At 47.0% G+C, this 23,680-nt stretch overlaps 2 protein-coding genes across 5 annotated transcripts; one reads left to right on the forward strand and one right to left on the reverse strand.

The window, feature by feature from the left end:
* Window positions 1–274: 274 nt before the first annotated feature.
* On the forward strand, window positions 275–12,394 carry pknox1.1 (pbx/knotted 1 homeobox 1.1). Of its 4 annotated transcripts, none has more exons than XM_060040889.1 (11): window positions 275–414; window positions 1,805–1,917; window positions 3,126–3,256; window positions 4,146–4,317; window positions 6,802–6,996; window positions 7,301–7,418; window positions 7,779–7,876; window positions 8,131–8,259; window positions 9,167–9,243; window positions 9,410–9,573; window positions 10,972–12,394. In XM_060040889.1, exons 1-11 carry the CDS (start codon window positions 312–314, stop codon window positions 11,148–11,150), a joined length of 1,479 nt encoding a protein of 492 aa, XP_059896872.1. In that variant the 5' UTR covers window positions 275–311; the 3' UTR covers window positions 11,151–12,394. The 4 variants fall into 4 exon arrangements, with proteins under 4 accessions (XP_059896872.1, XP_059896876.1, XP_059896873.1 ...); XM_060040890.1 differs by lacking the exon at window positions 275–414 and adding an exon at window positions 421–1,427; XM_060040892.1 differs by lacking the exon at window positions 275–414 and adding an exon at window positions 421–805.
* Window positions 12,331–23,452, reverse strand: tmprss3a (transmembrane serine protease 3a). The gene is made up of 13 exons (XM_060040434.1): window positions 22,989–23,452; window positions 20,735–20,951; window positions 18,917–19,033; window positions 18,020–18,136; window positions 17,609–17,732; window positions 16,742–16,867; window positions 16,449–16,495; window positions 16,145–16,310; window positions 15,645–15,820; window positions 14,654–14,749; window positions 14,352–14,494; window positions 14,062–14,214; window positions 12,331–13,682 (listed from the first exon to the last, which is right to left on the reverse strand). The coding sequence occupies exons 1-13, from the start codon at window positions 23,079–23,081 to the stop codon at window positions 13,638–13,640; spliced, it is 1,620 nt and encodes a 539-aa protein (XP_059896417.1). The 5' UTR covers window positions 23,082–23,452; the 3' UTR covers window positions 12,331–13,637.
* Between the last annotated feature and the right edge of the window lie 228 nt (window positions 23,453–23,680).

The raw sequence follows: 23,680 nt of genomic DNA on the forward strand, positions 1-23,680 counted from the left end.
ATATCATGCCCTAATTATCACGTCTATATGCGGCGAAGGCCTACTATTGCTTGTTAAACATCCGCGACTTGGTTTGCTGTTAGTGCGGCACTGGCAAGGAAAGGGGGAGAGCATCACCACCGATTTATAGATGTGCGAGAATCATGGATGCAGAATGTGTTCCGTGTTATGTTTTTACGCAGAAGCATAAATGAGGGCAGTGGATTATTACGCAGTGCCAGCCGTGCCCAGCAGGGTGCATGGACTCGAGGGGGGGGGGGAACAAGGCTCTCCACTGAGTCCTCATATCTCCTCCCATCTCATGAATATTCATGAGCCAAAGGCTGTGCGTGTCCTTGCGCGATGACGCAACGCGACAACTGCGGGTCCCGATTGCTGCAGCCGCTTGTCAGTGTGACGAAGATTGGCACTCAGGTAAGCTGTCACTCAAAATCTTCTTTTTCCGTTCCCTATCAATCAAACAATCTGGGCTGCACACAAAAAATGCCCAGGGCGAGAATATGCGGACATATTGGGAGCATCGGAGGTTGTTTGGATGGGAGAGCATTGGCAGTACTAGGAAGAAATAAAACTCAGTCTGCGGGAAAAAAAAATATGTCGGGCGTTTTGTTGGGGGGCAGAGGAGGATTGTGGAAAGGCAAGGGCGAGTGGTGGAAGCAAGGCCCCGCTCTACCCCTCTCAGAGGAGGGACAGGCAGCTGTCCTCCCATGATTGATTGACTGATGTGGGCAGGATTTAGGAAGCCTCACCGGCTAGCATGTTAGCTTTTATTTTTATGTCGATTTTTATTTTTACAGACCTTAACGTAATTATGTGATCACGTATAATGCTTTCAAGTGAAACGGGACGATATCTTATGTGGAGCTGTTTTATACAGCCATAAGATGTAAAGAAAGCAACGAGCTGCTAGTGATCCGCAGCGGGGCTGTTAGCTTTGTTAGCATGGGGGTTCGCTTTCTGGCAGTGGTTTCCTTGCTAAATATGGCGGTTTGCAGTCTGCTTGGTGTTGTACCGGCAGTTAAACGCCAGATAGCACACCACAGATCCTTGTCGTAACTCTGCTTGTGTAAAAATAGCCGTCCAGCTAGTAGTAGCCTACTTTAGCGAGCTACCTAGCGGCTAGGTACCCTGCTGAAGTACACTAGCTGAGCTGCTATTATTGTTTTCTTTAATTATCGAGATAATGATTTGATTGCTGTAGTATTAAGCAGTCGTATGGATTACTGACGAATACGCAAAACAAATTTTATTATTTGTATTACTCCCCCCGGATATCTGCTAATGTTGGAAATCGCGTGTGTGTGTTATCTCAACATGGGTTGCATGTAGAGAGATTGGCTTATTGGGATGGGATCAATGACAGTGTCTTTGAATGTTGGACCACCCAATGGGCTGTGGACAAAAATGGATCTTGCTCTATGTTGAGGGTACTATTTAAAACTGAAATGATTGAAATACCTTTTTTTAAGTCATAAACTTGGTCCCATAATACATAAACAATGTGCATGCCCACATGCTTATTGGTTGAATAATTGCTGTTGCTGTCAGTGACGCACGATGCTACTTTGAATTATTGTGCATGGAACATGCTTCAATATTATTTTAAATGAAAGATAAATATAGGACATTTTCCCTTATCAATTATAATGAATCTCTTATAAAATACAATGTATTTTTACCCTATCATAAAATCATACATCTAAGTTCAACTTTTAAGTTAAATCTCAAACTTAAAAAAGAAATAGCCATATGTTAAAGCCTATTGTACTTTGATCTTGGCTGTTTGTGTGTGTATGTCGTAAAGGTTGGCCCACGGTCCCACCTCTCTATAATGCCCCAGTGTTTGCAGCATCTGCAGTGAACATGATGGCAGCCCAGTCGGTTTCCATAGACAAGTACCAAGAAGGAGAGCAGCAGGTGGGTCTCAGGGGAAGTCCTATCTAGGGCTGTGTATTCTGACAATCTATGTGAAGTACTCTAGCCCTGTTAAAGTAAAGTTTAGTTGCCGATATGTACGTATATTCGCAGTTACAGTATATTCCTCCCCCAGTAAGCTCCTCAAAACAAAGCTTTAAACTAAAGATAACCAGGCCTTCTTCATGCAACATAATACTTGATATCCTTGCATCTCCTGTTTGAGTATTATATTTGCACTGTATCGGTCTCAGATCACAGTGAGCTACAACAAATAACCGTACGGCAGACCTGCAATGTTAAACCACAGAGCAAGGACCTCTTCCCTCAAACCGCTCCTCCCCATACGCGCATCACTCACTACAACACTCAAACATTGCCAGTGCCAGAACATTGCTGGTGTTCATAAAGAGAGCGGGGGAAAGATCTGTGACTAATGAGAAATGTTCCACCCCAAGCAAACAAGTATTTTTAGCCCCGCCGGAGCTCAGTCCAAGTCATTGTTACCCGAGTCACATGGTTGGAGCTGGGATTGCTGGCAGGGTCTCCCATGCTGGGTCTCTCCCTGGCTCCCAGCCTGGCCCCCCGGCCTGCTTTTAGTCACAGGGCAGGTTCAGGGTGTTGAAACCCCCCCCACCCCCCTAGTGGAGGAGGGGAGATACTTGATTCCCAGTCATTCAGTTCTCCTTTTTTAACAGAGCATTATAAAAACGTCATTATAAAATGCGGCGCTCAGCATCCCATAAAATGCCGTTGAATCAGCTTCTCCATCTCCTCCAAGCAGGAGCGTTATGACAATGGATGTAATGACATGTTGATTACAATTATTAATGGGAAAATATTATTCATGCCGATATTGTTTCCCTGCCCAGCCTCCAAGTTGAAACCTGAACAAACTGGAACCAAAACAAACGGGTACGGCGGGTCAAGCTCAGGCTGCCGTCTCTCTATGTCCATTGTACCTCCCTGCCTTGTTCAGGCTCTCGGTCACATTACGCCTCCCAGTGCCGCTCCTGCTGATCATCTATCCATTCCTCCAGCAGTTACTGCAGCTTTGTCTCGTTAAAATAACAGCTCCTTATAAGGATTTACCCCTGCAGCTAGTTCACATGATGTCTTTATTTTATCCTGTATCTCTGTTCTCGCTTATTTTCCTGCTTACTCTCTCTCTCTGTCTCTGCTCGCATGTCATCTCATCTGTTGGCTTTCAGATGCAAGGTGTGGCCCAGGCAGAAGGGGATTCGGAGCAGAAGTTCATCGAGGGGTCATTGGTGGAAGCTCCGAGCCCTGCCCACAACGAGCCACAGACGCCCATGGACGCAGACAAAACCGCCATATATCGGTACTGCCCTCATCCTCTCTCAAACGCCCTTTGTCTCTCTATCGACTCCCTCTGTCACCTTCGCTATTCGGATGAATGGGGATTGATTACAAACGGGTTGGTTCAGGCCAGTGTGTCTGAGCTGTCATCTTCTACCCTTTGACATCAGATTTCCCTTCCGCAAACAATATGTAAAAAATAATTGGACAATGTTCCTGCCATTCAAAAAATTGGTGACAAATGTGTGCACTGAAATGTGAGTAGTGCAGATTGACATAACGACGACAGGGGGTGACAACCTCCCAAATGGACTCCTAATGTGTCAGGCATTAATAGCAGATTGGTCCTATACTGGTCCTCTACTAGTCCTCTACTGGTCCTATGCGATCCAGTGGGATCTTAATTTGGATGCCACGTGTGAACAGGTTTAGAGAGGACCCTTCCAGGTTCTCTCGCTTTGTGTGCCTGATGTTGAACGGCGTCTTCTAGAAGCTCAAGCACTGAGCATCTCTTTGCCTGAATAGACAGTACCTATTTAGCCTTTTTATCCTCCCGCGCATTGGTTTATTGTTGCCGACCGAGAAAGCTTTTGGATCCTGAATTCAACAGTGCATCACACAGTACTAATCCTGGGGATTACCATGGTAGAAAAATACCACATGATATGTATTACAAAGAGAGAGGGAAAGATTGAGGCAATGCACATTTTTTGATCAGCATTTGCATTATGTTTACATATCTGGATACAGTAGTTTACATTGGTGGTGTCACAGCCGACTGTCATTCCTTGGAAATGTATATTTGATCTGGCTATTATGTGTATATATTATAATAATAATAATTAAGGTTCAGAATATTCCCATATAAAATAAAGGATGTCTCAAACTGTGTTTTTGTTGTTGTTGTGCAGGCACCCTCTGTTCCCGCTGTTGGCCCTGCTCTTTGAGAAATGCGAACAGTCCACACAGAGCTCGGACTGCATCACGTCGGCCAGCTTCGACGTGGACATCGAGAACTTTGTACGCAGCCAGGAGAAGGAAGGCAAGGCCTTCTTCAGCGAAGACCCCGACCTGGACAACCTGGTGAGAGGACAGGGTGTTTATGTTTTCTTTCAGTCACATCCATCTCTCTGTCTCTCGCTGTCTCTCTTTTGTTCTCTCAGTGTCTGTGTTTCTCTTTTCTCTCTCTATTGCTCAGTTTAAGGAGATGCATATTACAAACTAGATCAGATAACACCTGGTCCCGGCTTATTCGTAAAACAAACCAAGAAGTGAAAAAATTGCATTCATATTGTGATTTTTCTAGCCTCTCGTGATGATTCACAGCCTTGCTCGTCAAGAGCCTAGGTTTATAATAGTCCCTTAGCTTTATTCCAATGCATAATCTACAATCAGAGTAGATGATTAAATGTATCAGATCAGATTAACATTCTTCCCAGCCTTAATGGTCCTGTCTAATTTGTCCAAATTTCCCAAAACTGTTGGATTAAAAATTAGGTGAATTCTTCTTTAGCCACCCATTCCATTGGTGTGTGGCGACACAAGCCCTCGGTGACTTGAGTTCCCATCACCAGTTTAAATCCACTGTGTCCAGCGGATGCCGCTGAAGTCAGCCCTGCTCGATGTTTGCATCGAGAAGTTGTCTTTGAAATTTTAAGATTATAGACCTATAGAAATGCATAACCCATTCAGTCTTGTGTCTGATTAGCATCCCCATCCACGCTAGAGTTCATAACAGTTTATTTCGTTTTTCATTAGTGTATAACTATAATTAAAATAAATCGCTACAATTGATATTCAACACGTTTTTTTCCAAATATCAACATAGTGTGACACATTTTCCAATGTGTAAAGAACACTAATCTGAAATAAATCGGTTGATTTATTGAGATTAGGAAGCAAAAAAGGTGGAACAGTCCTATTGAAAGTCAAACAGATTCATCATCGCGGATATAATCGTGTGTGTTCCACATTTTGCAGTAGGCTATAATATAAAGATAAATAGCCTACAATATGTGTGTGTTTTTCATCGACTCAAGACAAGAACTTCATCAGTTTAAAGACACACCTCGAAGCAGGTAGCACTGTTGTATCGGACATGAGAATCCCATCCGCAGAGCTCTATCGGAGCTCTGCGCTAAGGGAGCCCTGCTCCAGAGGACCCCTGTTCCAGAGGAGCCCTGCTCCAGAGGAGCCCTGCTCCAGAGGAGCCCTGCTCTAGAGGAGCCCTGTTCCAGAGGAGCCCTGCGCTAAGGGAGCCCTGCTCTAGAGGAGCCCTGCTCTAGAGGAGCCCTGCTCTAGAGGAGCCCTGTTCCAGAGGAGCCCTGCGCTAAGGGAGCCCTGCTCTAGAGGAGCCCTGCTCTAGAGGAGCCCTGCGCTAAGGGAGCCCTGCTCTAGAGGAGCCCTGCTCCAGAGGACCCCTGCTCTAGAAGAGCCCTGCGCTAAGGGAGCCCTGCTCTAGAGGAGCCCTGCGCTAAGGGAGCCCTGCGCTAAGGGAGCCCTGCTCTAGATGAGCACTGCTCTAGAGGAGCCCTGCTCTAAGGGAGCCCTGCTCTAGAGAATGGAGTCAACCAAAGTATGTTCCCAGCTGCCGGGGATGCGTTTTAATCAACCACATGATCTGTTGCACACGGGATGGTAACCCTGGCAACCACCGCAGCCAGGCCCATCTTTACATGGATGTGGTCGGTGGTAATTCTCCCCTCTCTAATCCTGTGTCATTTAGTTCCATCAGACCCTTAATGTGTCCTTTACCCGTTGTTTCTTTGGGTTTTTGTGATCTATCAGATGGCTTCGGATTCATAGGAAGCTGAGTATTTGACACACAAAGAAAGCAAAACAATTCCTGTTATCAACTTTGGACGTGCTTAAACAAACACTAACATAAATTTTCCATACACTCCTTTACCTGGGTTGTATTAGTAAATGCCTACTCACCCCAAAACTAGAGGTAGACTTTCCAGTTTAACAAAGTCAAAGTCAATATATTAAACCAAGCAGCTAGGGTTAGGGTTAACCAAGATGTTAATCAGCATCAGCTCATGTAAATCCAGGGCCCTGTTTCAAGGGCTGGATTTCCAGGTTAACCAGTTATGTCAACTCAGAATTCAAGAGAAGCCAGAATTCCTTTGGTTTCAGATACCAAGATTAAAAACTGGACTCTCAGTTACCACGCCCACCATGCTGTGAGCCTAACCTGGATCGCACCTGGTTCACAGCAGGTTGGCTCAAGGTAACCCAGCCCATGCCTGCAGTGAGGACTTCTTTCTATCTTCATATTGGTGTAAATAATGGTTTATTAATGGTTTTAGGTCCAACCTATCAGAGATTGAGTGGACTCGTTCCTTGAATTGAAATCAGCTGTTCTGATCTGAACATCCCAACAGTGCAGGGAAGTGCTGGCCCCATTCAGAGCTCTTGGTGAACTTCATGCTGCAGTGTAGGGCAGGAAGTATAAATGGGATGTCTTATTAGAAGATGGTAAACATCAGAAGACGACTGTATAATGGGAGTTTCAAGGGGTCTTTCTCTTCCTAACCTTTTGACCTTTCCCCTTTTGACCCCCAGATGGTGAAGGCCATCCAGGTGTTGCGGATCCACCTACTGGAGCTGGAGAAGGTGAGCGACCTCTGCAAGGACTTCTGCAGCCGCTACATCGCTTGCCTGAAGACCAAGATGAACAGTGAGACCCTGCTGAGCGGAGACCCCGGGAGCCCCTACTCCCCGATGCAGGGCCCCGGCCTGTCCCCCCTCAAGACCCAGGTACGGCCCATACACAGACACATGGGAGCCCCTACTCCCCACTGCAGGGTCCGGGCCTCTCCCCCCTCTAGAGCCAGGTACACCCCACCCCCAGACACAGGGGAGCCCCTTGTCGCTGCTGCATAGTCCGGGCCCGCCCCCCTTCTAGACCCAGGGACAGCCCAAATGCACACAGACACATGGAGGCCCCTAGTCCCCGCTGCAGGGCCTGGCCCCCCATGAGACCCAGATGCACAACAAGGTATATAACAAGTTGGTTTGTAATGTGTGTTTAAAAGGTGTGTGTGTGTGTATGTTTCCTCAGACTCCCACCTCCTTCGCAGGGACCCTCAGTCCCCAGGGTCAGATCATGGTTCAAGCATCCGCCCTGCAGCAGGGCAACGTTACCTTGACAACCGTCAACCCCACCCAGGTGGTCGCAGGTAACGACCGACATGAGCCTCTTCAAAAATAATCGTACAGATTTAGATTTTCCAACTTGTACTGCCCCCGTTGAAGGAAAGAAAGCAGAAAACGACATGGATATGAAATGTCACAAAGAAGGTATGGCTCCTTATGGGACTTTAATCCTACGGTTGCTGACTAATGAGCAGCATCAGCTCTATGACTTCCTGCCAGACCGCGGCCTCCAGGGCACATCAAGTGTAAACAAACACTCATCGTGTGTGTGTGTGTGTGTGTGTGTGTGTGTGTGTGTGTGTGTGTGTGTGTGTGTGTGTGTGTGTGTGTGTGTGTGTGTGTGTGTGTGTGTGTGTGTGTGTGTGTGTTTGTGTGTTCTCCAGGTGGAACGGTCTATCAGCCGGTTACCGTAGTAACACCCCAAGGCCAGCTAGTGACGCAGGCCATCTCTCCCGGAACGATACGAGTCCAGAACAACCAGGTGAATCCCCACACCACCACTCACACAGGAGGCCACACACTGTAACAAACACAGTGGGGGGTTCCCCAATAAAGGAGCAGGCCGCTCATTCTCTAGCGAGGATGTCCGCTGTTACAACTAATTTGTACTCAATACTAGTCATTTAATAACCACTCTTTTATGATCACTGATGCACAGTTTTGGCTGTGTGGGGTAAATCTTTCAAATCTATTTCCATTTGAAAATAATGTCTGTGTCTCTGTATCTTCTCTCAGCTCCAGCTGCAGTTCCACCAGGACCTGAATGCGTTCAGCCACGAGGAAAACTCTTCCAAGAACAAGCGTGGGGTTCTGCCCAAGCAGGCCACCAACGTCATGCGCTCCTGGCTCTTCCAGCACATTGGGGTGTGTGTGTGTGTGTGTGTGTGTGTGTGTGTGTGTGTGTGTGTGTGTGTGTGTGTGTGTGTGTGTGTGTGTGTGTGTGTGTGTGTGTGTGTGTGTGTGTGTGTGTGTGTGTGTGTGTGTGTGTGTGTGTGACCTCTGATTGTGATTCTGGAAGTGGGCTGTTGCTTTGACCTGTATGGACCTGTGTTTCTCTGAAAAGATGTTAAAATACCAGCCATTAATACATGCTTTAACAATAGGTGGCTATAGCACAAAGCTAGTTGGACCCATTTATGGTAGCCTTGGACATGTTCATAGACTCTGTGTTAGAGGATTGCAAATTGCTGGACTCAATAAGAAGAACTCTAAGCAAATAGCCAAGTACTGCTCTGTGTCAGCAATCATCGGCAGTCTCCATGCATGGAGAAGGCGCTGTTATCTCTACCCATGATACAACTTGAACTATACATGTATCTCTACTGATTCACTTGGTTGTGGTTACCTGCAAAGTGTTTGTGTTGTTTTGGACATAAATAGGCTCTTTATTAATATGTGGATGCTATGGTGTTGTTGTATTGGTCATTCCAAATAAATGTATCGTGTGTGTGTGTGTGTGTGTGTGTGTGTGTGTGTGTGTGTGTGTGTGTGTGTGTGTGTGTGTGTGTGTGTGTGCGTGCGCGTGCGCGCCTGCCACTGGATAAAGGGGCATGTTATTAAAGGGAATTGGGGAAGTTAGTTATTAGCTAATACTTAACATTTGGTGACATAGTCTAGGTCTTTATTTCCAATTGGATCCATCTACTCTGCTAAACATGACATGGGATGAACCCAGGAGGAAGCAGAATTGTGCCTCCCAAGTGAATGCTACACACACAAAAAGCAATGTCAAATTAGAGATTAACAATGTTGGTGTTGTGTGGCCCTGTAGCACCCATACCCAACGGAAGACGAGAAGAAACAGATCGCCACCCAGACCAACCTAACCCTACTACAGGTCAACAACTGGTGAGTCACGTCCCCGAGGAGGGATCCAAGCAGCAGCATGGATATTGACCACCCTCTAGTCTTCTAGTCCACTCTTCAATTATACTTCACCGGCCTACTCTGATCCTCTCATCTGCTCCTCTTTCATACGTTCTCCTCTTCCTCTGTGTTCTCCTCCTCCTCTCAGGTTCATCAATGCGCGGCGGAGGATCCTGCAGCCCATGCTAGACGCCAGCTCTTCTGAAACCCCCAAAACCAAGAAGAAAACCCCTCAGAACCGGCCCCTGCAGCGCTTCTGGCCCGACTCCATCGCCTCGGTGGGCGGGAGCCAGCAGGTCACCATGCCCGACGGTACGCCATCACCACCACCACCACCACCACCACCACCACCACACCCTTCTCTACCTCCACCACCACCACCTCCTGCACTACCACTACCACCCACCCTCTCCAACACCTGCACTACCACTACCTCCACCACCACAACCACACCCTTCCTCCACCTTCCTTATGCTCTTCTGCTGTTTGTAATCCATTAATATTTCATTCATTAGTAGTCATTTATTGCTTTTATCTGAAGCGACTTGCAGTGAACTATTTTGGAGGTGTCATTCAGTAGCATGCAGGGGGCTGGGTGCCTTTCTTATGCAGACAAGTGGGCTGTAGACCATAGGAGTCGAACCCAATACCATACCTGGTAATTGAGTTGATATGGGGGCGGGATGGTCTTATAGTGGTGAGGGTGTTTAATAATAAATAATAATAATACATTTAATTTAGAGGCGCCTTTCAAGACACCCAAGGTCACCTTACAGAGCATATAGTCATCATTCAAAACTATGTAAAACAGACTAGGAATAAAAGGAAAACAGAGGTTAAACATGAAGAATAATAATAATTAATAACACTCAAAGACGCCTAAAGTGAAGTGGGGACCTCACTAACCACCACCAATATGTAGCACCCACTTGGGTGATGCACGGCAGCCAATCGGTGCCAGAACGCTCACTACACACCAGCTTGAGGTGGAGAGTTAGGGATGAGGTGGAGAGTGAGGGAAAAGAACATATTTAAACACTATCGACCATATTTAAACACTGTCGATCACATTTAAACAATATCGACCACATGTAAACACTATCGACCACATTTAAACACTATCGACCATATTTAAACACTATGGACCACATGTAAACCCTATCGACCACATGTAAACACTATCGCCCACATTTAAACACTATCACCCACATTTAAACACTATCGCCCATTTAAACACTATCGCCCACATTTAAACACTATGGACCACATTTAAACACTATGGACCACATGTAAACCCTATCGACCACATGTAAACCCTATCGACCATATATAAACACTATCGACCACATTTAAACATGTAAACCCTATCGACCACAATTAAACACTATCGACCGTGTTTGACTGAACCTAACCCTTTGTATTAAAGTCTACTAATAGACTAGACGGTTTAATATTCAATAGAAGAGGTGTAAGAGGTAATTATCAGACTCTGCATGGGAAAAGGAGTTTCATGCTTTCCTTCTGGCTATACAGTACGTACGTTGGGTAAACCAGTAGATGTATGAGCAACAAACGGTTTGTATGTTAGCAACAGCTAGCTCATACAAGCAGGTTGTTAGGAACAGTCTGCTCATGGCAAACAGGCTGCCGGTCTCTCCGCTCATCCCTCCCTCCCTCCCTCCCTCCCTCCCTCCCTCCCTCCCTCGGCAGGCACCATGGTGACCATGAGCATGGAGGGTCTGCAGAGCCTGACGTCGGACGGCGCCACGCTGGCGGTCCAGCAGGTGATGCTGGGCGGCCACAGCGAGGACGAGTCCTTGGACAGCGGAGAGGACGACGACGACGACATGGCTGGGCTGGGCCTGGACCACAGTGACTCGCTGCAGTAGAGCACAGACACCATGGACGGACACACACACACACACACACACACACACACACACACACACACACACACACACACACACACACACACACACACACACACACACACACACACACACACACACACACACACACACACACACACACACACACACACACACACATACATCCATGACATAGATGTATACACTCACAAACATACACACGTAGATGCTTGTACACACATACGGATACATGCCGTTACAAACGCATAGACATACACGTCCATTTACACAAAGACAAACTTCAAAGCTGATATATTGTTCTAGACAAAGACACACTACTACCACTGTATACTGGCCTACAGATCAACACACAAGCAGACACATCCCAAATGCTCTCTCACACGCATACACACACACTTCTCCCAAGCCTTTTACTGGCTGATGAATCAACACACACATAACACTTAGACACTACTTTGACAGTCTCACACACGCACAAACACATACTCCACAAAGATGATACGTTTACATAGAGCACAAAACCACAGGACGTACGCACAGAACCGCTTCTGCCCACTAGTGGACGGCAGCACGAACTGCGTGATGTGTACGCCCCCAAAAGTTTCATTTCAGAAACCGTTTTTTTCTTTTATACCATGTAGACAAACGTTGGCGAGTGCACTTTTTGTATTATATTGTAAGCAACCAATGGAAGCTAAAAAGAAGTGTTATAAACAAGAACACCAGAAGGGGTCATACTTTGTACCGCTCCATTAATTAAGGTTGAATTGTTTTCTTTCATATATATATTTTCTCCTCCACTGCCGCCCCTCTGCCCGCTTCCTCCCCCCCCTCCCTTTTCTATGTGAATCCTGTTTGTTTGGATGCCAACGCTTCAGCAGAGAGCTTGTCTTCATTTCCTGCATGCTTGTGTTTTTTCAGTAGAAGTGCACACGACTCTAGTTAGAATCGACTCTTACTGGTGGTCTCTGACCGGGGTCTGTTCTGTGGCCCATCAGGGCATGGAGAAGGAGGGGGGGGGGGGGGGGGGGGGTGAGAAGGAGAGAGCTTATTTTTATATACAAACTTGAGAAGTAACGAGTGGTTTTGTTTTTTTCCTTGTTTGTGTTTCTCTTGTTTTGTTTTGTAAGGAATATTTATGTACAGATTCATTATTAAACTAGCGACCCTGTTTTCCAGGGTTCATTTCAGTTTTCTAGTAAAAAAAAGGAACGAAAAAAAAAAGTTGAATGCTGATTGAAAAATTGCTGTGTAAATCTGGTTTTAAACTTGCGATACAAAAAATGGCCTTACCGATGTTCTTTTGTAAAGAAATCTAGCCAAGAAGCACAGAAAACCAGAACGTGAATGAAATTAAGTCAAAGGACACTAAACTACACAAGGCTTGTCTTGTTTTTTTTAAATAGAGAAGTTTAAAATACTTTTAGGCTGGGAATTGTGAGGGAATCGCCCAGGGGTTCTCTTTCAGTAACTTTGATCGCAGTACTTTTTCTTCTTTTTAAATATAAATCAAGTTTTACCCCACATTGTGTATGCGATGAGTCATGTGTTTTTTAATAATTTTACCATCGTTGCGTAGTGGACTACCTTTTTTTTGTTTTTTTCAAAGTGCACAATCCACATTACTATGCTTACCACACAATCACGCTTAAGATGCAAACTTCAAATCACAGTTGAGAATTCAAATTGCAACCAAGAACAGACCGTTTACACAAATATATATAATGTGTGTATCTCTAGATCTAGATCTAGAGATACACACAAATAACTGTGCTCACATCAAGAACAGAGAGAGCTACTTTGGAACATTTTAGGCTCCCTCTTTTAGTTGTATGCCTTAAAGGATTAAAATAATAAAATAGAAAAAAGACTGCATTCTGCGGCTTCAAGCCCTTCGATACCCCTTCATAAAACATATCCTCTCAACTTATCAATTTGTTGATATTGGACTTTTGCTGCACAAAACGTTGGTTGCCTCTCGTGTGTGAAACCTCAACCGTTGTGCTGTACACCAGCAGCGGGCGAAGGCCTCTGGTGGTCCGGCTGTTTGCAGGGTCCGGAGGACCAGGAGCTCTGACTTTTGGGCCTCAGCCCACACACCGCTCTACTGTCGGGCATCCGTTGGTATCTTCTCACTCTCTCTGTCTGTTGGGTTTGCCTTAGAGCTTTCTATTTTGGAATAAACGATGCCTAACCTCTGGCTTGTCCCGCGTCTCCTTCACATCAGGTGTGTCTCAGAGATTTTTCTTGGATAAAAAGTGTCATTTTTTGAGGATCCAACTTTAGTTTTCTTGGGTCCCAATTGCCCTATTACGGATAAAGTTTAACAGCTCCAGAGTCTTAAGGAACAAGTGTTTTTTACGGTGATTCTGTCTCCGTCCTGTTAAGTATGCTGTCACAGCACAATCATGTCCACCGATGGGGAGGTCTCCCCGTCCAGCTACTGAACTAGCCGTGTGTGTGGTAGTGTGTTTAATGCTGGCTGCTTCAGTGCTCTTTGCTCTCTGTAGTGGAGGAGCGCGCCTCTTCCCTCTGAAAGAAAAGCACAGAGGATGTTTGTTACCTAGGGGGTTAAAGGCAGCAGCAGCTAGGGTTAATACAGCTCAGGTGAGAGACAGGTCACACAGCTCAACTCTAGAGGGCAGTGTTGCATCATCTTTGTCCTCCTGACCTCAAAGATTAGAATGGTTTGGTGGTCGAGCCAATCGGATGCTTTGGACAGCATACTCCATGAGGTGAATACGGCCTTCCTACCTCATTACTGATGCCAGGGGAGTTCCATAGCCTCCACAGCAAATAATTTGTTGAATTCCTTAAACAGGTAAGTAAGACCGCTATGAAAAGCCCTGTTTTAAACTTCATGCTGTGTTTCCCACCGGGGGGGGGGGGGTCAGAGAGTGAGGCAAGGTACCTCCATCTGCTGGTGCACCCAGGAGAGCAGCTGCGTGATGCGGGTGTACACCCCAGGCTTGTTGGGCTCCGCACAGCCAATACCCCAGCTGGTGGCCCCAACTAGCTTCCACACCGAGGGGCCCTCACAGGCCAGGGGCCCGCCACTGTCTCCCTGACACACAAACACACACAAACACTCATAATTCATTTCTTGAAGATGCATTTTTCGGCCTTTGGCCGCCACCGCTACTTAACAGCATGAGCCCTGAGTCATTTGGTGAAGAACACCAGTGGATGACGTCCACCCACCTGGCAGGAGTCGGTGCCCCCCGCCAGGTAGCCTGCGCAGATCATGCGAGGGGAGATGAAGCCTTGGTAAACCTCCGCCCGGTTGCAGGCCTTGTTGGAGAGGAGGGCGACCTGGGCTGCGTTCAGAGACAGGCTGGACTCGCCTGCAGGGCCCGGAGGGGGGGAGGAAGGATGGATGGAGGGAGGTACAGGATAGTGTGATGGTTGAAAATACCAAATGTTTGATCATTCTTGTACACTGATCAGCTAAAGACGAGCTGGTTTGGATACAGCAGGTTACTGCCCAGATGTGTCTGACCCACCGTCGTCCACAGTGGAGCCCCACCCTGAGATCCAGCACATGGAGCCCTCCTCAAAGTCCTCCCCGAAATGAGGCAGACAGATGGGCTCCACATTGCCTGCAGAATAGAAGCTCAATCAACTACCTCTCCCAGTGGTTGAGTTGTGGCCATGTTTCTAACAATAATAATAATAAACAAACATCTACAAATATCCTGGGCTTTAAGCCGACAAACTATACATTTAAAACAATAAACAAGGGCATTTTCAACCCAGCCAAGGGCAGGGCCTCATGGCTCAAACTCAAGTACAGGTCACACATATCCTGAGCTAACTGTGAACAGATTTGCAACATTTCAAGCATTTGGGGAAAACAATGACTGAGATATTGCAGTTTAAAGATCGAAGCTTGCCATCGCATCACCTGTTTGACCCCTCTGTTAATAAAACAATATTTGTGTTGATAACAGCCATGTTGTTGATCAAACCAACTTTTTGGGACTATCTAGTCATATGCAAAGTGTAATTTCTGTAGCAATTAGAAGGGATATGAATATGCTTGGTAACATCTCAACCAAACCAAAAACTCAAAACTCGAGAGACAAGAGGACGTGTAATGACAGCTCTAACGGCACGCCATGAAACCTGAGATCAGAGTGAGGGAAAGAGGTGAATGGATGGGTGGAGACACTGAACACCAAGGGAGAGAAGGGAGCCACCTGTTTGTGTTAGGGTGTGTGCGTGGGGGTTACTCTGCGCATGAGTTTGTGAAAACATGTCTGTGTGCGTACGTATCTGTATGTGTGTGTGTGACTCCGGATGTGTTTGTGACTACATGTTTGTGTGTGTGTGAATGTGTTTATGTGGGTGTGTGTGTATGAGTGACTGCAAATGTGTATGTGACTACTTGTTTGTGTGTATGTGTTTGTGTGTGTGTATGTGTGTCTACGTACGTACGTGCGTGTGTGTGAGTGACTGTATGTGTGTGTGACTAGATGTGTGTGTGTGCAGTACCGTTGAAGGCCAGTGGTTGGCTCAGCCTCATCAGGGCGATATCGTAGTCCACGCCGTCCGACTGGTACTGGTCGTGGTAGAATATCTGCTCCACCGCCTGGGCATGCGCCGAGCTCAGGGTCTGCTGCACGATGCCTGCATGCACCGTCCACTGGACAGGCTGGGAGGGCAAATACCTGGGGAGGCAGGGGGGATGGAGGGAGGGAGGGAGGGATGAGGCAGGGAGGGAGGGGGGAGAGAGGGAGAGAGGAGGGAGGGAATTACAGAGGGAGTGAGGGATGAGAGAGTGAGGGAGTGAAGGACGGACAGAGGGAGGGAGGGAGGGAGGGAGGAGGGGACGGAGGGATGGGTGGTTGATTGACGCTGGGGCAGAAAGCTGCCCCCATCTCTGCTAGATGGAGGCTTGTGCAAAGCCTTACTAGAGAGTGTCAGTCGTTATGGAGATACCTTATAGGTACATTGCACTTGCCCACCACCTGACTGATGAGCACAGTACTGACTTGTAAACGCAGTGCGCTACCGTGAGGATCCATTGGGGGGCGATGATGGAGCCACCACACATGTGTTTGCTCCTGAAGTGCAGGCTGACCTGCCAGGGGAACTGTCCAAGTGTGGAGGCATTGCCCCCGACAATGCGGTTGGGATTCTTGGGCCTTGTGCCACACTCTGATGGGAGTGAGGGACAGCATAGAGCGGTTACACACACACACACACACACACACACACACACACACACACACACACACACACACACACACACACACACACACACACACACACACACACAGCCCCAGTGTCACTCACCAAGACACCTGATGGTGGTCACCTTCCCTGAGGTGCACTGAGTCTTACTGTGGAAGGAGAGGAGGTAGAATATAAGGAACCTTTCCATGATGAGGAAAATTCTAACATCAGTAGAGCTGTGACAGTGATTTCAGATGATTTGCATTGTTGTGATTTAATCAGATTCATAGAGTTATTATCAAGATGATTTAATCAGATTCATAGTGTGTGATCAGGTTGATATCCTCAGATTCATAGTGTTGTTGTCACTGGCTACAGGTCATTTGCCCTGATGTGTAGAGCTGTGATTGTACCTGAGGTTGCTGTTGTTGTGGATCTTGATGAGGTGCAGTCCAGAAGGGCTCAGGTTGATTGACACCAGATTGTTCTGGAAGTCCTGCTCCACGGAGGAGAGGGGCGTGGCTCTGGACTCCACGTATCTGAACATCCTTATTGTTAATATTCATACTAATACCAGCACTACATGGGAAACACATGTATACATAGAACAAAGTGTTGCATATGATTCTACAATAGATTGAGTTTCTCTTGGTGATCAAACCAGTAGATTCTGCCAAAGGACATTTTGCGTTGAATGTTACCCATGAATTTCAACAATGGTACATTAGCACATTGGTCTCTGTTATAACACATTTGATGTTTTATTACTTATTTGGAATGTGTGTGGATGACAGCTGGTTTAAGCAGCCTTACCTGGCCGAGTCTGGGGCTGGGGGAGGCTGCACACCTGTACATTGAGTACTCAGTGTACAACAGGTTAAACTAGCCATCAGCACACACACTCACCATCACACACCATCGCCATGTACCAGTATTAAGAAACGTCTACATAAACAGGATCTCAACACCACCACCCGGGTCCTTCTTGGTGGAGGAGGCCCTTCAAGCGTAGTGTCCAAGCGTTTGTACACTAGAGGGCGCTCCACTCTGGGCGTATATTGTCTGTCAATATGGTTATTGTTCACATTTGTGGCAGGGTCGTTCACACTAAATAGTCTTTGGAAGAATCTGTCCAAATTTGTTTTTCAAAGTTATTACAAATGATGGTACCAAATACTTCGAACAAACCAGGATTGTTTGATGACCCAGAGCGGTATTGTCCTTTGAAACTGATAATGTGGGGTGGACACATTAGAGTCTCATCATGGGGAGTGGCCTACCTGGGGTATCCCAGCTGCTTGCAGGCGGAGCGCCCCAGGTTGTTGTTCCAGTTGTCTGAACACATGGTCCTCCACACGCCTCCACTGAGCACCTGGAGAACGCCACGCTTCCCACTCAGACGCACTGCCAGGACAACCGTTACAGCTTTTTTATACAGGATAAGAGGATGTGCATATCTGCTAGACAGGTAGTGTGTGTGTGTGTGTGTGTGTGTGTGTGTGTGTGTGTGTGTGTGTGTGTGTGTGTGTGTGTGTGTGTGTGTGTGTGTGTGTGTGTTTGTGTGTGTGTGTGTGTGTGTGTGTGTGTGTGTGTGTGTGTGTGTGTGTGTGTGTGTGTGTGTGTGTGTGTGTGTGTGTGTGTGTGTGTGTGTGTGTGTGGGTGTATCGGTGTTGGTGTGTATGTGTTCTCACCACAGCTGAGTTCGTCCTCGCCGTGATCACAGTCCAGCTCTCCGTCGCACTGAGCTGAACTGCTGATGCAGCGAGACGACTTTCTACAGCGAAACTTCCCCACACAGCTCAGGCCCACTGAAATGCAAATCATGAGTTCAGAACCCATCCCCACCGCTCTGAAACACTGGAACACAAATAATGAGTTCAGAACCCATCCACACAGCTCAGACCCAGTGGGAAACAAATCGTGAGTTCAGAACACATCCACACCACTCTGACCCACTGAAACACAAATCATGAGTTCAGAACCCATCCACACTGCTCAGACCCACCGAAATACCAATCATAGGTTCAAAACCCATCCCCTCAACTCAGAGCGATTACAATACAAATCACAGATCCGGAGCCCATTCACATTTTTTTGTTTTAAACTGACTGAAATACAAATCATAGGTTCAATACCCGTCCACAAAGTTTGGACCTACGAAGGCAACATCAAATGGTCAGAAACCATCCCCACAACTCTGAGAAGAAGCTATTGCGTGTGGGAACTAATGGGAAATATTATCTCTTCATGTCTAACTTACGGTAATTGTTTGTTTGTGTTCTTGGAGGCCTTGAGTCATAGAAGCCAACATCAGGCTTAGATCTTATCAGCCATGTAAGCTGTGTGCGTAGATATCAACTGTAAACCAACACCGTTTCACACCCCACCACCGAGCCCCATTCTATTAAACACTCTCATGGGCCAAGAGGAAGAGCTCTTGGTCGCAGAGCGAACCGCGCACCACATTGCTCGACCAAGAGCGCTTTCACCATCAAATATTGATACAGGAGGAGGAGGAGGGGGGGCCCTGAGTGCACGATGGCTCATTGCCAACCAGCGGGCTGAGGCTCCGCCCAGCAGACACTCACCTCCCAGGCCGATGCCGAACGCCAGAAGGAGCACCACGAGCACCGCGGCGGCGATCAGCAGCTCGGTCTGATGGGCCAGCAGTCTGCCCTTCCACGTCTTGTCTTCCATCTCATTCTCTGGAGGGATGGAGGAATGAGAGAAGGACATTACTAGGCATAAGAATATATAGCGGATGGATGGTGCTCATGTACATGAATTAATTAAATGATACACAATCACAACAATGCAAGTGATGGCAAAAGCCTAATATCAAACTACTAGGCTTTGGGATTTTGACCCCTTTTTTCCATTCCACCACAAAACATGATTTGCAGCTGGAAATTCAACAATGAATTCCAACATCCACACTGACACTGTCTGTGGGACAACGCAGGTTATTGGAATCACAGCTAGTGGGCTAAGCACCATTTGAGCCGGGCCTTAGTCTGTTTGTTTGGTTGCATTCTAGTGTTTGGTTACTGTTTATGAATAGAGTGAAATTGCATTCTTGTATCTTTGATGTGACGCATTTCCAAGCATCTCCCACCAAGGGAGTGACTGAAAGGGTGAAGGTGATACTTCACGATCTGGATTTGCAAGCCATTGTTTTTCATTGGGTTATTTGTTTTTCAATGTAATACCCAGCCTTTTGGTGCATTGACCGACAGGAGAGTGAAGGCAGACGGCAACATGGGTGATTGGTGAGTTGAGGTTGTCCTTCAGGTCTAAACAAGACGTCTACCCATCCATCCATCCCTCCATCCCTTCTATCCATCCATCCATCCATCCATCCATCCATCCATCCATCCCTCTATCCATCCATCCATCCATCCATCCATCCATCCATCCATCCCTCTATCCATCCATCCATCCATCCATCCATCCCTCTATCCATCCATCCATCCATCCATCCATCCATCCATCCATCCATCCATCCCTCTATCCATCCATCCATCCATCCATCCATCCATCCCTCTATCCATCCATCCATCCATCCATCCATCCATCCCTCCATCCCTCTATCCATCCATCCATCCATCCCTCCATCCCTCTATCCATCCATCCATCCATCCATCCATCCATCCATCCATCCATCCATCCCTCTATCCATCCATCCATCCATCCATCCATCCATCCATCCCTCCATCCATCCATCCATCCATCCATCCATCCATCCATCCATCCATCCATCCCTCTATCCATCCATCCCTCCATCCCTCTATCCATCCATCCATCCATCCCTCCATCCCTCTATCCATCCATCCATCCATCCATCCCTCTATCCATCCATCCATCCATCCATCCATCCATCCATCCCTCCATCCTTCTATCCATCCATCCATCCATCCATCCATCCATCCATCCATCCATCCATCCATCCATCCATCCATCCCTCTATCCATCCATCCATCCATCCATCCATCCATCCATCCCTCTATCCATCCATCCATCCATCCATCCATCCATCCATCCCTCCATCCCTCTATCCATCCCTCCATCCATCCCTCCATCCTTCTATCCATCCATTCGCCCATCCATCCATCCATCCATCCATCCCTCTATCCATCCATCCATCCATCTATCCATCCATCCATCCATCCCTCCATCCCTCTATCCATCCATCCATCCGCCCATCCATCCATCCATCCATCCCTCCATCTCTCTATCCATCCATCCATCCATCCCTCCATCCCTCTATCCGCCCATCCCTCTATCCCTCCATCCCTCTATCCATCCATCCACCCATCCATTGATCACATCCCGCTCTCCATCTGTGTCCTCCCATGTCCAGAGGACTCCAGCGGGTCAGGGATGTGCCGGGAGAGCCTTGGCCTCACCGTTCATGAAGGGCTGCACCTTGGTGACGGGCATTGTGGGGCTGGACGGGGCCTTTGGGGGGCCCTCCTCCGCTCCACGGGGCTCTTTTGCTGTGGTGGGGCTCTCAGTGGGGCTCCCCAGAGGGCTGACGTTCAGAGTGTTTGGGGTCTCGACTGATGGGAGCTCCTCCTCGGTCACGGAGACCACCTCTAGGTCTGGGGGGCCGGACTCTGGGACCTGCATCCAGACGGGGTGATGTCCATCGATAAGTTCAATGCATAACACCAGTTGTAACTAGCTTCTGCGCCTTCTACACATAGAGTGGTCAACACAACACAGTATCCAGTTGTATGGGTCAGCGATAAGTCAGACACTGTAGGCCGTGGCTTATTCACCATTCCTCCCATGCAGATACGTACTGAAGATTTATATATCTATCTATATATATATATATATATTTATATATATATATATAAAGAGAGGGAGAGAGATGTTAAAATGATTGTAACTAGAGCATAGTTCGTTAACAGAAGTAACTTGATGTTTTTTTGTGAATAGGGAAATTGCTGATAACTTCCTAGTGAGTTTACCGGAGTCACTGGCTGTATCAGCAAATGGGCCACTAGAATTGTGGACCATAGAAAGCACATACATTCACTAGGACTAGTTTGAGAATTTCAATGACAGGGCCAACATGCAATTACTAAATATAATAAAATATATTTATCCCGTTATTATCAAATTTAACCGCTACTCAGCTAATATAATGTGAATACAGTGGTGAAAAACATTGCACTTAACGCCATTTGTTTCCCTGACTTCCCTGTCTGGAACAACATGTTAAGTAGTTCTGTGGTCCAAACCAATGGGTGACGTCACAGAGGATGCTTGCATATTCTGTGCAACCATCACTCTTCTCCAGCAGCTTGCTCTTGGTTCACATCAGTCTAGTAGTCATATGACTCTAGTAGTCACATGACCCTAAAAGTCAAAGGAGTCAAATAGTCACATGACTCTAAAAGCCTCATTGCTCTAATAGTCACAGCAGTCTAGTGGTCACATGACTAAAATAGTCACATGACTCTAATAGTCACAGCAGTCTAGTGGTCACATGACTCTAATAGTCATATGGCTTTAATAGTCACATTACTCTTATAGTCACATGCCTCTAACATTCACAGCAGTCTAATAGGCACAGCAGTCTAATAGTCACATGACTCTGATAGTCACATGGCTATTATAGTCACATGACTCTAATAGTCACATGACTCTAACAGTTACAGCAGTCTTATAGTCACAGCAATCTAATAGTCAAATGACTCTAATAGTCAAGGTAGTATAATAGTCACAACAGTCTAATTGTCACATGACTCTTATCGTCACAGCAGTATAATAGTCTCATCATTCTAGTAGTCAGAGTAGTCTAATCGTCACAGCAGTCTAGTTGTCACAGCAGTCTGGTATTCACAGCAGTGTAGTAGTCACAGTAGTCTTATAGTCACAGCAGTCTAGTGGGCAGAGCAGTCTAGTGGTCACATGACTCTAATAGTCACAGCAGTCTAGTAGTCACAGTAGTCTTCACAGCAGTGTAGTGGTCACAGCAGTCTAATGTTCACATGACTAATAGTCACGGCAGTCTAGTGGTCACAGCAGTCTAGTGGTCACAGTAGTCTAATAGTCACAGCAGTCTAGTAGTTGCGGCAGTCTAGTGGTCATAGCAGTCTAGTGGTCATAGCAGTCTAGTGGTCACAGCAGTCTAGCTGTCATAGCAGTCTAGTGGTCACAGCAATCTATTGGTCACAGCAGTCTAGTGGTCACAGCAGAGCCTAGTGGTCACAGCAGAGCCTTGTAGAGTTTGCAAAATTCCAAATTCAAGATGATAGTCTATAGTCCCTTGAAGACTCATTTGAATGCCTTAAGACCTCTGGTAGTTGCAACTAGGAAAGTGGTAGTAAGTGTTAGTTTTAACTAGGACAGTGGTAGTTAGTGGTAGTTGTACCTAGGACAGTGATAGTTAGTGGTAGTTGTGTTGTAACATTAGATGCCCCAGAGGAATGCTTTACAATAATTTCCTCTTCTTATTGGTCTTCATTCCACATAGTTTAATAGTTTGTCCCATCTTTGTTGTGTGTTGCTGCTCCAGGTTTCATCATTTCCTTCCACTACTGGGTTATTTTCTTAGATCTTTCCTTCTATCTTTGAATGGAGATGGAGGGTGATGATGAGGGCTGGTGGTGTGACCATGTGACGGTGCTAGAGAGGGTCCAGTCTTACCGTGGTGGGTGTCGGCGTGGAGGCGGCGGTGGTCACGGCGGCGCTGTCAGCAGACGCTCTCTCTGCGTTCTCCAAGTCATCCGGCTGTGCCATGATTTGCGTTAACCTGCGTCAGTTTCCCGGGACCATGACAGAATACATCACGTCCCGGGACCTCAGGATCCGGGCCGGATCTGAGCTCTGAACCCGACACAGCAGGGAGTCCCGTCCTGATATTCCTTCGAGAGAGACAGGCTGATTCAGCGACGTAAAGGAGTCCAGAATGTCCACAATGATACCTTCTTCATCATCTTGCTTCTCTCTCTCTCTCTCTCGCTCTCTCTATCTCTTTCTCTCTCTCTCTCTCTCTCTCTCTCTCTCTCTCTCTCTCTCTCTCTCTCTTGCTCTCTCTTTCTCTCTCTCACACACACACACACACACACACACACACACACACACACACACACACACACACAAACACACAAAGACACCTGAGCAGGTGAGTGCTGACACGTGGGGAGAGTTGGGGGGTGTGGGGTGTGGATCGAGTGACCCGGTGCCTCTCCATCTCGCTGGGGGTAGGGTTACATTCTGATGTGGGTCCAGGAGGGAGGCAGAGACTCTAAGGGAGTGTTCGAGGCGGGTGACTGGTCACTTGGCCTGACCGCTTTCCGCACTACAGGGTGCCCAGCTGGCTTCAGTCCCCTGAAGAA

The sequence above is a fragment of the Gadus macrocephalus genome, chromosome 20 (genome assembly GCF_031168955.1).
Source record: "Gadus macrocephalus chromosome 20, ASM3116895v1".
NCBI lineage: Eukaryota > Metazoa > Chordata > Actinopteri > Gadiformes > Gadidae > Gadus > Gadus macrocephalus.

What these genes read in the sequence shown, in the direction of transcription:
- pknox1.1 (XM_060040889.1), top strand. Translation starts at nt 312, where the DNA reads ATGAGCCAAAGGCTGTGCGTGTCCTTGCGCGATGACGCAACGCGACAA. An exon ending in GACAAAACCGCCATATATCG is followed by an intron (nt 3,257 to 4,145) that starts GTACTGCCCTCA and finishes GTTGTTGTGCAG; the next exon opens with GCACCCTCTGTTCCCGCTGT. An exon ending in GCAGGTCACCATGCCCGACG is followed by an intron (nt 9,574 to 10,971) that starts GTACGCCATCAC and finishes CTCCCTCGGCAG; the next exon opens with GCACCATGGTGACCATGAGC.
- tmprss3a (XM_060040434.1), bottom strand. Translation starts at nt 23,081, where the DNA reads ATGGCACAGCCGGATGACTTGGAGAACGCAGAGAGAGCGTCTGCTGAC. An exon ending in AAGCAGCTGGGATACCCCAG is followed by an intron (nt 16,868 to 17,608) that starts GTAGGCCACTCC and finishes AAGGATGTTCAG; the next exon opens with ATACGTGGAGTCCAGAGCCA. An exon ending in GGGCTCCACTGTGGACGACG is followed by an intron (nt 14,495 to 14,653) that starts GTGGGTCAGACA and finishes CGGGCCCTGCAG; the next exon opens with GCGAGTCCAGCCTGTCTCTG.